General features: G+C 40.3%; 1 protein-coding gene across 1 annotated transcript; it reads right to left on the bottom strand.

The window, feature by feature from the left end:
* Positions 1 to 8,050: 8,050 nt before the first annotated feature.
* LOC141396328 (uncharacterized) lies at positions 8,051 to 13,263 on the bottom strand. Its single transcript, XM_073971701.1, has 3 exons — positions 12,315 to 13,263; positions 10,084 to 12,217; positions 8,051 to 8,768 (listed from the first exon to the last, which is right to left on the bottom strand). The coding sequence occupies exons 1-3, from the start codon at positions 13,261 to 13,263 to the stop codon at positions 8,051 to 8,053; spliced, it is 3,801 nt and encodes a 1,266-aa protein (XP_073827802.1).
* Positions 13,264 to 14,148: the final 885 nt, after the last annotated feature.

The following is a 14,148-nucleotide window of genomic DNA, read 5'->3' as shown; positions in this document are numbered from 1 at the left end:
CTCCAATTCTCTCTGTTTTGTGCTTCGCTTTTTGGAATACCGCGTCTTCTCATCTCTTCATCCACTTGCTTGCGCCATCTATTCTTTGGCGTGCCAACTCTGCGTGCACTGCCATGTGGCTCGAATTTATACGCCTTTTCAGCTGGTTCATCATCGCTCATTCTTATTATATGGCCTAGCCAACGCAATCTCTGCATCTCGATACATTTAACTATATTGATGTCGTTGTATAGAAGATACAGCTCGTCGTTCATACGACGTCGATATTCACGGTCAACGCAGACCGGTCCGTAGATCTTCCAAAGAATTTTTCTCTCAAACACGCCAAGCACTGCCTTATCTGCTTGCGCAAGTACCCAGGCTTCGGAACCATACATCAGCACGGGTAGTATCAGTGTTTTGAAAAGCGTTATTTTTGTTTGACGAGTTGTTGTGGCTTTGTTTTTAAAACGCTTACTTAAGCGAAAGTAGCATCTGTTGGCCAATACAATTCTTCTATTTATTTCACAAATGATGTCGTTTGTTGTGTTTACGGCGCTGCCGAGGTATACGAAGTCTTTTACTACATCAAAATTATAGGAACCAACTTCAACAGTTGCTCCGATCTCAATGGCGCGTCGACCCCATCAGCTTGGTCTTCTCGCCGTTTACCGCCAGACCCACTTTAGCAGATTCTCCTTCGACCTTCATAAAGGTATCGGTTACTTCTTTTACTGATCGTCCCATGATGTCTATATCATCAGCATTAGCTAGTAACATGTGGCTATTGGTGTAGATTGTGCCAATTCTTTTGACGTTTGCCTCTCGTATAACCTTTTCTAGCAGGATGTTGAAAAGGTCACACGAAAGGCTGTCTCCTTGCCTGAAACCTCTTTTGATACAAAACTCTTCGGAGAGGTTCTTTCCTATTTTAACTGAAGATCTTGTGTCAGTTAGAGTCATTTTACAAAGCCGAATGAGCTTTGCGGGGATACCAAATTCAGATATTGCTTGGAATAACTTTGAACATAGTGGGCTATCGAAGGCTGCTTTATAATCGACAAAAAGGTGGAAGTGTCGATCTGCATCTCTTGGGTCTTCTTCACAAAAGAAGAAGATTTACGACATTTAAAATAATGAGTCGCAACACCAATGATACGTGGGCATTGAAGATAAACGCCCTAATATCGAATGAGCTCCCCTACCGGCCATATAGCGACCCAATTATCGAGGACCCTACAGTCGACTTCCCCGCATACCGTCTGGCCGATGTCGAATTAAAAACATGGAGAGAAGCTAAGGTGAAAAGAAGCGGAGTTCGACACTGTGTCACTGTGAGGGGGAAAATGTGTGGTCAAGGACCATACCGGTCATAATTACTTTGGTCGAGCCTGTTGTTTGTCAAATTTGTCATTTACATAGGGCTAGCGGTTCGAAAATATACATATATATTTACATATTCCTGCAACTGCTAGCCTATTCCCTTTGCTGCCTTTCAATGACATTGGAAAACGTATGCTTTAATAGCGATCAAGGCAGCAAAGGGAGTTCCGTTTCTCACCGGTATTACAAGCGCACGTTACTACCCTCACAATGAACACAAGTTACAATAACAACACAATTTGTTACAATATAAAATATATCCAAATCACATAAAAATTGTTAAAAGAACAGAAAGTGAGCATACAAGAATAACAAGTACTAACTAGAAATTAACAAAAGAAACAACCACATTTTGTTAAACACGAAAAATTAAATTAGTTAACCTTTGTTGTACATATAACACGAAATTACACAAAAAACAAAGATTCAAAAGGTTAAAATATTTACTTAAAATCTAATTAAAATCACAACACACTTTGTGCAGAACAGTTAAAAGTGAAAACTAGCCTAAATTGCATATTACCTAAACCTACTCAAAACCTAAACCTATTTAAAACCAGAATCTACTTAACACTTACATGTATTTTCTATTCTAAATCTACTTAAAACCTAATATTGCACAAAATATATTGCATTCCCCACCAATTTGTATATTAAAAACTTAAACTGAATTAAACCTATTTCATTGCACTAAAATTTCGCTAATTAAAACCTAATCTACAAACAACATCAAAATTGAATTGTACATACATATACAAACCACATTGAGTTACAAATAAAACACAACATACTTTGTAAAAATATCAAAACGAAAAACAAAAATCTGATCTCTTGATAACAAAAAGGAAAAATCAAAACTAAAAGGTTTGTAAAAATACAATACTAATGGAACAATTCAAATTACAAATCAATAAGTTTCTGTTTAAAACGAAATCAATTTGTAAATTAACTAAATCGAAATTAAATAGAAATTCTCAAATTGCAAGTGAGTTGTTTGAATTGTAAATTACATTATTTGAATTATTGAATTTATCAATATTTGTTTTTTGTAAATGTAAATATTTCTTAAAAATAAAATGTTGTATGTAAAAATAAAAAGTTGTATGAAATCATTAAAAAAATTTATATGATATACATTATAGGAAAAAATCTTAAATTGATGTGTTATAATAGAATAACTAAAAGTTGTCTTTAAGACTGATTACTTACTTAGCTGGCCCATTACAGAGCAGTTGTTCCATAGACCGATTTAGGAAAAGATCTCCAATTCTCTCTGTTTTGTGCTTCGCTTTTTGGAATACCGCGCCTTGTCATCCATCATCCACTTGCTTGCGCCATCTATTCTTTGGCCTGCCAATTCTGCGTGTACCGCCATGTGGCTCGAATTTATACGCCTTTTTAGCGGGTTCATCATCGCTCATTCTTATTATATGGCCTAGCCAACGCAATCGCTGCATCTCGATACGTTTAACTATATTGATGTCGTTGTATAGATGATACAGCTCGTCGTTCATACGACGTCGATATTCACGGTCAACGCAGACCGGTCCGTAGATCTTTCAAAGAATTTTTCTCTCAAACACGCCAAGCACTGTCTTATCTGCTTGCGCATGTACCCAGGCTTCGGAACCATACATCAGCACGGGTAGTATCAGTGTTTTGAAAAGCGTTATTTTTGTTTGACGAGTTGTTGTGGCTTTGTTTTTAAAACGCTTACTTAGGCCAAAGTAGCATCTGTTGGCCAATACAATTCTTCTTTTTATTTCACAACTGATGTCGACTGTTGTGTTTACGGCGCTGCCGAGGTATACGAAGTCTTTTACTACATCAAAATTACAGGAACCAACTTCAACAGTTGGTCCGATCTCAATGGCGCGTCGACACCATCAGCTTGGTCTTCTCGCCGTTTACCGTCAGACCCACTTTGGCAGATTCTCCTTCGACCTTCATAAAGGTATCGGTTACTTCTTTTACTGATCGTCCCATGATGTCTATATCATCAGCATTAGCAAGTAACATGTGGCTATTGGTGTAGATTGTGCCAATTCCTTTGACGTTTGCTTCTCGCATAACCTTTTCTAGCAGGATGTTGAAAAGGTCACACGAAAGGCTGTCTCCTTGCCTGAAACCTCTTTTGGTACAAAACTCTTCGGAGAGGTTCTTTCCTATTTTAACTGAAGATCTTGTGTCAGTTAGAGTCATTTTACAAAGCCGAATGAGCTTTGCGGGGATACCAAATTCAGACATTGCTTGGAATACCTTTGAACATAGCGGGCTGTCGAAGGCTGCTTTATAATCGACAAAAAGGTGGTAGGTGTCGATCTGCATCTCTTGGGCCTTCTCCTGGATTTGGCTCAGGGTAAATATCTGGTCAGTGGTGGACTTGCCAGGTCTAAAGCCGCATTGGTACGGTCCAATTATTTCGTTGACCAAGGGCTTTAGTCGTTCGCACAATATCCTTATATATGCGATAGGGAGAAGACTTATGCCCCTATAGTTGGAACATAAAGTTTTATCTCCTTTCTTATGGACGGGACACAGGATGCTCAGGTTCCAATCGTCTTCGGATGGAGCTAACTAGCTGATGCATACACCTTATCAGCATGTCGCCTCCGGTTTTAAACAGCTGGTAGGCCATCAGCTCCTGCTGCCTTTTTATTCTTCAGCCGGTTTATTGCTGTCTTTACCTCATCTTGGCTGGGTGGTATACAATCAATACCATCTTCTTGGATTGTATCTGTGGTATCTTCGTCGACTTCGCGACTATTGAATACCAACAGTTTGGAAAAATGCTATTTCCATATCATTAGCACACTATCTGTATCAGTTACCGGATTACCTTGCTGGTCTCTACAGGAGGATGTGCCAGTTCCAAAGCCTTCAGGTTGATGTTTCACTCTTTGGTAGAATTTTCGGACTTCCTTCTGTCTCCTGTACATCTCGATTTTTTCACACTCCCGCTTTTCCATTTCTCTCTTTTTCTTGCGGAAAAGACGTTCTCCTCTCTCCTTTTCTCCCGATACCTCTCTCGTGCGCTACGCGTTGCTACTGATTGTAAAGTAGCCTTATATGCCTCATTTTTCTCTTCGGTAGCAGCACGACACTCCTGGTCATACCATGGATTCCTTGGTGGAGGTCTCTGGTATCCAAGTACTGATTTTGCGTCCGTTTGCATGGAGTGGGCAATGTTTTGCCATTGTCCTGATAAGTTATCGGGACGAGGAGTGCTTTGATTAAGCAGTTGAGTGGAATATGCTGTGGCTATCTGTTGTGATTGCAGCTTACCGATGTCCAACTTCCGTGTTGTGTCTGTTCGCACTTTGTTTGCTACGTTTAATCTGGTACGTACCTTTGCCGCAACAAGGTAGTGGTGCGAGTCTATGTTTGAACCTCGGAACGATCGTACATCCAACACGCTTGATGCATGTCTTCCATCTATCACAACATGATCAATTTGATTTCTTGTTCTTTGACCTGGCGACAGCCATGTGCCCTTATGAATATCGGGATGCTGCTTCACTGTGGAGACTGAATTTCCCTACTGTTGGGCCAAAGATATTCTCCTTTCCAATTTTGGCATTAAAATCGCCTAGTATAATTTTAATGTCATGGGCAGGGCAACGGTCATAAGTTTCTTCTAAGCGCTCGTAAAAAATATCTTTGGTCTGTTCGTCCTTGTCTTCAGTGGGAGCATGAATGCAAATAAAGCTGATGTTGAAGAATTTTGCTTTTAATCGAATTGCAGCAGGTCCTTCATTCACTGGGGTGAAGTTGGAGACCAGATGTTTTAACCTCCGACCAACTACAAATCCGCAGCCAAACTCATGCTTTGTGTCATGGCAGCTAGAATTCAGTGCGTCACCTTTAGGTGGTGTTGTGACGCCTTTCCCGTTCCATCGTATTTCCTGTATGGTAGTAATGTCGGCCTTGTACTTTTCAAGTACATCTGCCAATGCGTAAACTGCACCTTCTCTATAAAGAGTGCGAACATTCCAGGTGCAGATTCGCAGATCATGGTCCTTAAAACGTTTTCGGGGGTCGTCAACTTTTGAGGGATTTGTTTTTCTTTTCTTTCGTTTTTTCATAGTAGGTTGTTTTTTCTAGGGGAGGTTTACTAACCCGACGCCCAAACCCAAGTTTTTAACGTTCTTATGGGTGAACACGCGGCACATGTTAGCTCACTACCTTTAATCGACTGATTATATTCCATAAAAGTGAATGTTTATCGACCGGTTTCATTAAGACGATTCGAATACAAATTCGTTCCAAATACTACCAATCTTCTGTTTTTTATACTTGATTCATTCTTGTTTTATGTCGACAAAACATTCTCTTTAGCAATAGAAGTTTGGGAGTAATTCGAACGAATTTGAGTTCGAATCGTCATATAGAAACATGTTATAAATGTTCTCATACAATTACCAGAGTATTTGCTTTCTACACCATTTTATATGTGATTCAAGAATTTGACTTGTAATTTGAGCAATTCACTTGAATTTTAAATTTATTTTATTTATAATTTGAAATTTGATTTGAAGCTTTCCACTTTAAATGTTTCTTCAATTCCTCCCATAAGAATTTGAATATCAATTAAAATAGGTCGAATGTGCTTTTTACATTAGCAAGAAAAACAGCGTTTAGGGCTGTTTCGTCATTTATTTGCTAAAACAGGCAACATTTTGCGTCATTTACCATATGTTGCGGAGCAGTGAAAATAAAAGAAAAGAAAAACCAAATAAAAGGCAGTAATTTATTTTTATAATAAAATTGGCGGTTTTATTAATATATTAGTCGAAGAACTAATATAGATTACCTTGTATTTACAATGGTGTTGCTTGATGTTGTTGATGGACGAAAATCCGAAAAACAAGTGACAATTAAAAGTAACGAGAGAGCTTAGATGTCACAAGAGCCGCGTAAATTGACAGATCTTACTCGCTGTAATTTGTCATCACCAACTTTGAACGAAAATTCAAAGTTGGATAAAAAAGTATTATGACAAATTACGGAAAGTGGACAGTGAATGTATTTTTATGAAGTTTATTTTATTTGAACTTTAACATTACCGCCGCCCTTGAAACATCTAGCCATGTTACAACAAAATATTCTTAATTCTACTAAATTAAACTACAATTAAATAAATAAATAACAAGGTGGAACCGTCAATTTTGAGAATTTTTTATTTATTCATTATTTTATTTTTTCCCTTTTTTTTTCAAAAAACAATTTTTGAGACAGTAGAAGACTGCCTCCAAAAACAACTTGACCGAAGGTCCAGAAGATGGCTGATCTTCTCTGGCGATCCTACAGTGGACAAGGACCAGTTATCACCCAACCAAAAATAGTGAGCTGGGCCCAAGGGAACCCAGGACTCGAATAAGTCTGTGATTTCATCACCTTCGGGTACACATCCGGACCTAGAATAAGCCCGATGTGTGAGGACTTATGGAAATCGGGATCTGCTAGTTGTATCCCAGCATAGTGGTCTTTTACATAATCCGGAGCTGACTGCGAAGGCGCGACCACATGCTCCAAGTACATACTTCTCGCCGAAACGCGAACAAGTTGAGTGGAATCATAGCAGGATTGTAAGGTTAGTTGGCAGAAGAAATCCTGTCCAACTTTTAATGGATTGAGCTGAAGCTTTCTAGCCAGCGTTGAGCATATACGGCTATGTCCAGCACATGGGTCTAACAGTGCTCGAACAATTACCTGAGAATCAGGAAGAAGGAGCTTTACAACCATTGTTGGCCCCAGGGTAACAATGGGCTGTATGGACTGTATAGTCGGACTGGCGGATGTTGACATGGACAAAACCGGACCAGACGGGGCGGACTGACGTTTCTTAGAGGACTTTTGCCCAGACGAATTCGGTTTGGTTGTAGGCGACATACGGAGAGAAATAGACGCATTGTCTTTTTTACCCGAAGGGCGGACATTTCTTTGAGGAACCGGTGTTTTGGTTGGATGAAGAAGCGTGTGGTGGTCACCAATCACGTCGGATATGGGACCTGCCTAAGCAATTGGAGCAGAAATGCCCCTGAACCACAAATCGAATACGTTCCTCGCAAGTCATTTTTAGAAAATTGGGACACGCCCGGATGACATGCCTCTGCGTGCACAAAACACATTTGGGGCCTTGCTGTCGAACTGACCTTGCCATTGTGCGTTTGCCTTGAGGTTGGGTAGCCACTTCTGTTGGGGGAAGACCGGGAACGACGGGTGCAATCTCCCGTAGAGGAGACGTCGAACCTATTGTCCAGGTTGAGGTATGGGACCCAGCACTCGCCTGTGCAATCTCCCGTAGAGGAGTAGCGGTGTCTGGGACCTCGGTATTAACAGTTGCGGCGAGGAGCACCTGAGGGGTATCTCCTGCCGGTTGGGATTCAGATCCCGGGTTTGGCCAGCGCTGCTGTGCAATTCTCCCGTAGAGGAGAAGCAGCTTCGGCTGGCAACGTCGTGGTGGTCGATAGTGCCGGTGCAGACTCCCGAATAGGAGTGGCAGCTCTTGTGACCCCGCCAAGATCGGAGTCCTGAGACCCCAAAGGTACCATATCGGCATCGACACCTCTCTCTTCATCCGACATTGGGATGTCCTCCTTGTAAAAGGGAAGGGAAGCGGCCATCGAACTCAAGTTTTCCATGTCTGTGAAAAGATGGAGATGGCACGATAAAGAGAGGTGAACATTTAATCGTCGTTGGTCAGAATGACCAGCTTAACTACGGGCCGTTTTACGATACCGCTTTCCGTCTTCACATCCGCGACTCTAACATGACCGTCGACTCCCGGATAGACTTTTACGACGCGACCGAGTTTCCACGCGGTAGGTGGTAAATGTTCTTGTCGAAGGACTACCAAATCATCCAGTTGAATATCGCGTTGCGGAAATTTCCACTTATAACGATGGTGGAGGCTCTTTAAATATTCTTCTTTCCACCGAAGGCAGAATTGTTGAGAAAGAGCTTTAAGTTTTTGATACCGGTTCACGATATCCAGTGGAGATTCATTTATTATGGGCTCTGGAGGAGCAAGGATCGGAGACCCGATCAGGAAGTGTCCAGGCGTAAGGGCCACCGTAGCATCCAGACTATCATTCATTGGACAAAGCGGACGAGAATTTAAGCAAGCTTCAATTCTTGTTAGAATTGTTGAAAACTCCTCAAACGTATATTTGAGATTTTTCGCGATTTTTCTAAAATGGATTTTGAAGCTTTTAACAGCAGCTTCCCAGAGTCCACCCATATGTGGAGCTCCGGCTGGGTTAAATTTCCATGAAAGCTGGTATTGGAACTTGGAACGGAGCTTTGAACGAATCTCATCAAACGCAAGCTTAAATTCTCGTTCTAATTCTCTCGATGCACCAACGAAGTTGGTGCCATTGTCCGAGAAGATCGTCTTGGGACAACTACGGCGCGAAATAAACCTATTAAAAGCAGCCAAAAAGGCTGCGGTGGATAAATCAGACGCTGGTTCCAAATGAATTGCTTTCGTAGAAAAGCAAACGAAGACGCAAACATAACATTTTGTTATTTTACAACCTCTACCTGACAAGAATTTGATATCAAATGGACCAGCGAAATCGATACCTGTTATAGAAAATGGTCTAGAAATAGACGTTCTTTCCGGAGGAAGAGATGCCATGATTTGGGTACAAGTGCGTTTCTTTGCCAAGATGCACAGTCGACAATGCCTTATTGTCGCCCTAATCAAAGAAGTAGCACGAGGAATCCAATACTCCAAGCGAAGCGTACGAAGCATTAGTTGATTTCCTCCGTGCAGGGACTCTATATGAATTTGTTCCACCAAAAGTTTTGCGAATCTACTATGAGTTGGTGATTGAGCTAGGCGTCCATCTAACCTCATTACCCCTGTTTGATCCAAAAATGGATTTAACGACAATAGAGAACTTTTTCGAATGAAGTGGCTTTTTATGAAGTAACGCATAGTATTCCTCTGGATTATATGCCTTTTGAGCTAAAACAGCAAGACGAAATCTGACTGCCTGAATCTCAGAATTGGTAGGAGTGGACCCTTCAAAGTGATATTTTCCTCTATGAGCAGGATGCGTGTTGTAGAGGAATCTAAGAACACATGCGATGGCACGGAGTGCCCTATCACGGGAAGAAAACTGATTTAAGATATCTTCATAGTCATTGATGAAAGTGACATGAGTTCTTATTGGACGAAGTTCGACTTCAGTGTCAACGGAAACGTTTTGGATGTCCCAATTTGAACTATCCAGACCTAGCCAGTGTGGACCATGCCACCAAAGTTGTGAAGAGGCTAGCTCCGAAGGAGAAAGCCCCCGACTGCCTAAGTCCGCAGGATTGTCCTCAGACCGAACGTGGAACCACCTATTTTGCCCAACATTCTCCTGAATACGACAAACCCTATTCGCCACGAAAGTGGTCCATGTGGATGGAGTTTTCTGAAGCCACGAAAGAACAATTGTTGAGTCGGTCCAGCAATAAATTTTATGAAATGAAATATCAATCTCGTTTAGAATGCCTTTCAGAAGTTCGGATGCTAATACCGCACCGCATAATTCTAAACGAGGCAATGAAATAGACTTCAAGGGAGCTACTTTTGTTTTGCATGAAAGCAAATTTGTGAAAATTTCTCCATTAGAAGAAACAATGCGAATATATGCTACCCCCACGTATGCCTTTTCTGAGGCATCAGAAAAGACATGAAGTTCTGCTTGACAAGTTGGAGAATACTGGACCCAACGAGGAATGGAAATGGAATTAACGCCCTGATATGACTCGACGAATTTTTCCCATTCGCGTTCTGTCGAAGACGGAAGCGAATCATCCCAACCAATGTTGTCGAGCCAAATACGTTGCATAATTATTTTTGCTACAACTATCACAGGTCCTAACCATCCTACCGGATCGAATAATTTGGCGATGGTTGACAAAACTTCCCGTTTGGTATATTTGGACCGGTGTTCCAGTGGGTTTACACTGAAATAAAATTGGTCCAGCTGTGCATTCCACCGAATACCCAGCGGTTTTGAACTACTAGCTTCCACGAAAGTAAGAAGCTTAGCGTCGTAAAGATGCTCCAAAGGAAGCGATTCTAAAATGCTGCGATCATTGGCTGTCCATTTCCGTAATTCGAATTTGGCGGAAGAAAGAGCACCAATTAATTGGTCTCTGGATTTTTGCGCTGTCTCCAAATCGTGATAACCGGTCAAGACGTCATCTACGTACATGCACTTCCGAAGGATATGTGCAGCTAACGGAAATTCATTTTCTGTGTCATCGGCCAATTGAAGTAAAGTCCGAATGGCAAGATATGGAGCACAATTTACTCCGAATGTTACGGTCTGAAGTTCAAAGTCTTGAACCGGTTTGTGGGGAGAATCCCGAAATAAAATTCTTTGGAGAGGAGTTTGAGTAGGATCTACTCGAATTTGTCTGTACATTTGCGTTATGTCACAATTGAACACAAATTTGAAAAGTCTCCATCTTAGAATGAGTAGGACTAAATCCAATTGCAGGGTTGGACCGACATAAAGAATATCATTTAGACTATTCCCATTAGAAGTCTTATTTGAGGCGTTGAAAACCACTCTCAATTTGGTTGTAGGCTTATCCGGATTAATAACCGGATGATGAGGCAAGTAGCATACTGAAGAGTCTGCTGAAGAAGTTGAAACAAGTCTCATGTGGTCTAATTCTATATATTCCCTGACCACCCCATCGTAAACGACTTTAATTTGTGGTTTTCTTAGGAGGGAAGCCTCGTTGCGGAAGAATTGTCGTAAACAATTGATCCTAGAATGGCCTAGCTGACCTGCGAATTCAGGTATGATGGGAAGTGTGACAATATATCTGCCATCTAAGTCCCGACGAGTCGTCCTCTTGAAATTTTCTTCGCAAAATTTGTCCGAAGGAGACAGAATAGCGCGCTTTGGAGGTTCTTCCAATTCCCAAAAACGAAGAAGAGTCTTGTTAAGATCATCTTCTGGATAATTTATTGTGGTTGTTAAAACCGTAATATTGGAAGATGGAATTGGACCAGTAATGATCCAGCCAAAAACAGTTTTTTGTGCCATTAGTGAACCTAGGATGTTGGATTGAATTCCCTGAAGAAGAATTCTGGGATATAAATCAGCGCCTAGTAGTAGATCAACTGTTCTACATTCAAAGAAATTTCTATCAGCCAAACGAATATTTGGCAAACGGGAAATCAAGTCCTCACCAATTGAGAAGGATGGTAAATTGCCAGAAATAGCGGGAATCACTAAAGCTGCAATTTCCAAGAATATGGACGTATCAATTGGTGAGCCTATACACAACGAACATAATTTTTGGGATGTAGTGGACGCACTTTGACTAATGCCAGAAATTGTTGCCTGTGTCGCCGTAGTAGAAATACCAAGGCGACGTTGTAGACTTTCAGTAATGAAAGACGCTTCAGAAGCTGGATCAATAAGGGCACGAGCAGGATAGGTGATGCCTTGATGAATTAGATTCACCATAGCTGTACCCAGAACAACATTTTTGTTTTGTGAAACATGGTGCACTTGTCTATTGACAGAGTGTGATATTCCTGACGAAGTCGAAGGGATATCTGGATTCACATTGTTAGTTTGAGCGGAGGATGAAGTACCAGATGATTGCGACGAAGTCGCTGTACGAACGGAACTTGCAGAACTGGACATCTCACGGTGTAAAAGTGTGTGATGTCGCTTGTTGCATTTACCGCAATTATGTTTACTGACACATTTCCTAACCTCATGACCAACCGTCAGACAATTAATGCAGCAATTGAAACGCTTCATTACAGAAAAACGACCTTCTATGGATAATTTAGTAAATTCTGGACAAAAACGCAAAGGATGTACTAATTTAGGACAAAGAACACAGGTTTTTACTGCAGGGGCACGAGAAGAAGAAGAAGGAGCCGTCTTTGTAAAATGAGCTCGCACCTTCTTTTCAACTTTTTTTAGAGGAATCTATGCCACGAATATTCTGGAGACAAGAAAGGGTTTGAATCCTTTCCGTAAGAAAACGATCCAAATCCTTCCAAGCAGACAATGCCGATTTGTCTTTAACCGTCTGTTCCCACATGGTGACGGTAGTTTTAGGCAATCTTTGAATGCACAAGAAGACCAATATGGGATCCCAATCGTTCGTAGAAACGTCGTAGATCGCCATAGCCGAAATGCATTCATTGATTGCGCGCTGAAGATTCTTCAGGCCCGCACTGGACTCAGTATCCAGGACCGGAAGGTCAAACAACAATTTAAGTTGGTTGTTAACCAAAATTCGAACATTGTCATATGTCTCCTTCAATGCTGACCACGCAAGACCGAAACTCTTGTGTGTCAGCGGGAACTTTGAAACTATGTCTTTTGCTTCACCACTAGTTTTCTTGAGCAAATAACATAATTTCTCGATATCGCTAAGGCGGCTGTTGTCGATATACGCAACAGAAAAAAGATCCCTGAATGTGGGCCAAGACAGAAAATCACCACTAAAAACATCAATGTCGCAAGGTGGAAGATTTAAACTATGCATAACACGGTCATTTGAGGTGGAAACCTCAGCTGACCTTCCCGTTTGGTGTGAAACACCAGACATGGATAAAGCATCTTCAGGAGGAATGGCATCTCTTCTAGGAGTACTAGTAAAATTAGTATTAAAGTTCGATGGAGGATGGATTTGGGATAAACGATCAGAATTCAAAGATGGCTGGGAATTCACATTTTGTGCTAAAGAAGAATTTGAATTCTTCTGCGATGAACGAAACTGATCTAATTTTCGATTTGCTGTAGCGATGACGTTGACATATGCCTTATAAGCAACAAGGTATTTGCTTTGGGCTGATTCAAGGTTTTCTTGGACTTCACCCGACAGTTGAATAGAAGCAAGGCATTGGTCATACATTTCTTTCACTTTATCCCATAGCGATTTAGCCTCAGAAGACTGAACTTCTAGTATATAAATATCCAACTCTTCATCTCGGAGAGAATTGAAGAAGGTTTCAAATTGTACGATAGCATCAGATGCCCTGATGAAGCAATCGAGTGGAGAGAGAGACATATTTGAACGACAAAAAAGTTCAAGAAATGATAATCAATGAAAGCAAATCTATTTGAAAAATCAAAAGCTGTAAGAATTTCAATACCAATCAAATGATATTGAACGAATCTCAACGAAAATTGAGAGGAAAACTTCAAAAATTCAGAAAATTTATTTTATTTGTTAGCGAATACTAACAAAAGCAACACCAAACAAGGTTAAGAAATTTTTTATTACAGTTCAGGCGAAAATATCAACGAAAATTAATAAAAACTGTAAGTAATTTTTCCTCAGTGTAGGAAAAAATTAACAAATATTCTCACTGTGTATCGAAAAATACACGGCTTGTAGATTAATGTATAGAAATATACACAAAATAATTATTTCCGAAAAGTAATAATCAAAAAAGATTAAAAATTATGCCAAAAATCGCAAAATTCAATTATTTTTTCAATATTTTTTACCGATTGTAGGGTGCACGGACTGTAAGATGCACTCTACAGGTCAAAAAAATAAATAAATTTTCAAAATATGGAAAGAAAAATTCAAATAAATATTAAAATATTCAAAAAATTCGAATAAAATCGTATTTATATTATAATAATAACGAAAATTATTATAAATTATTGATACGACCGAGTGTAGGGTATATTTTATACCGTTCCGAATTTCCAACAGAACCGTATCGATTTTTAATCAAATCAAAAAAAAATATTTTTTTTCCGAAAAATAAAATTTTCACTTTTAGAG

Source organism: Musca autumnalis, unplaced genomic scaffold, assembly GCF_047663935.1.
Source record: "Musca autumnalis isolate F117 unplaced genomic scaffold, ASM4766393v1 scaffold_243, whole genome shotgun sequence".
Classification (NCBI taxonomy): domain Eukaryota; kingdom Metazoa; phylum Arthropoda; class Insecta; order Diptera; family Muscidae; genus Musca; species Musca autumnalis.
Note: the sequence above shows the minus strand (reverse complement) of the source record. Positions and strands in the feature narration are given on the sequence as shown.

Coding starts and splice junctions, on each gene's coding strand:
- LOC141396328 (XM_073971701.1), bottom strand. CDS start 13,263: ATGTATGACCAATGCCTTGCTTCTATTCAACTGTCGGGTGAAGTCCAA. Junction 12,218..12,314: donor CATAGATTCCTCTAAAAAAA/GTTGAAAAGAAG, acceptor GTCCTAAATTAG/TACATCCTTTGCGTTTTTGT. Junction 8,769..10,083: donor TCCATTCCTCGTTGGGTCCA/GTATTCTCCAAC, acceptor TTCGCGCCGTAG/TTGTCCCAAGACGATCTTCT.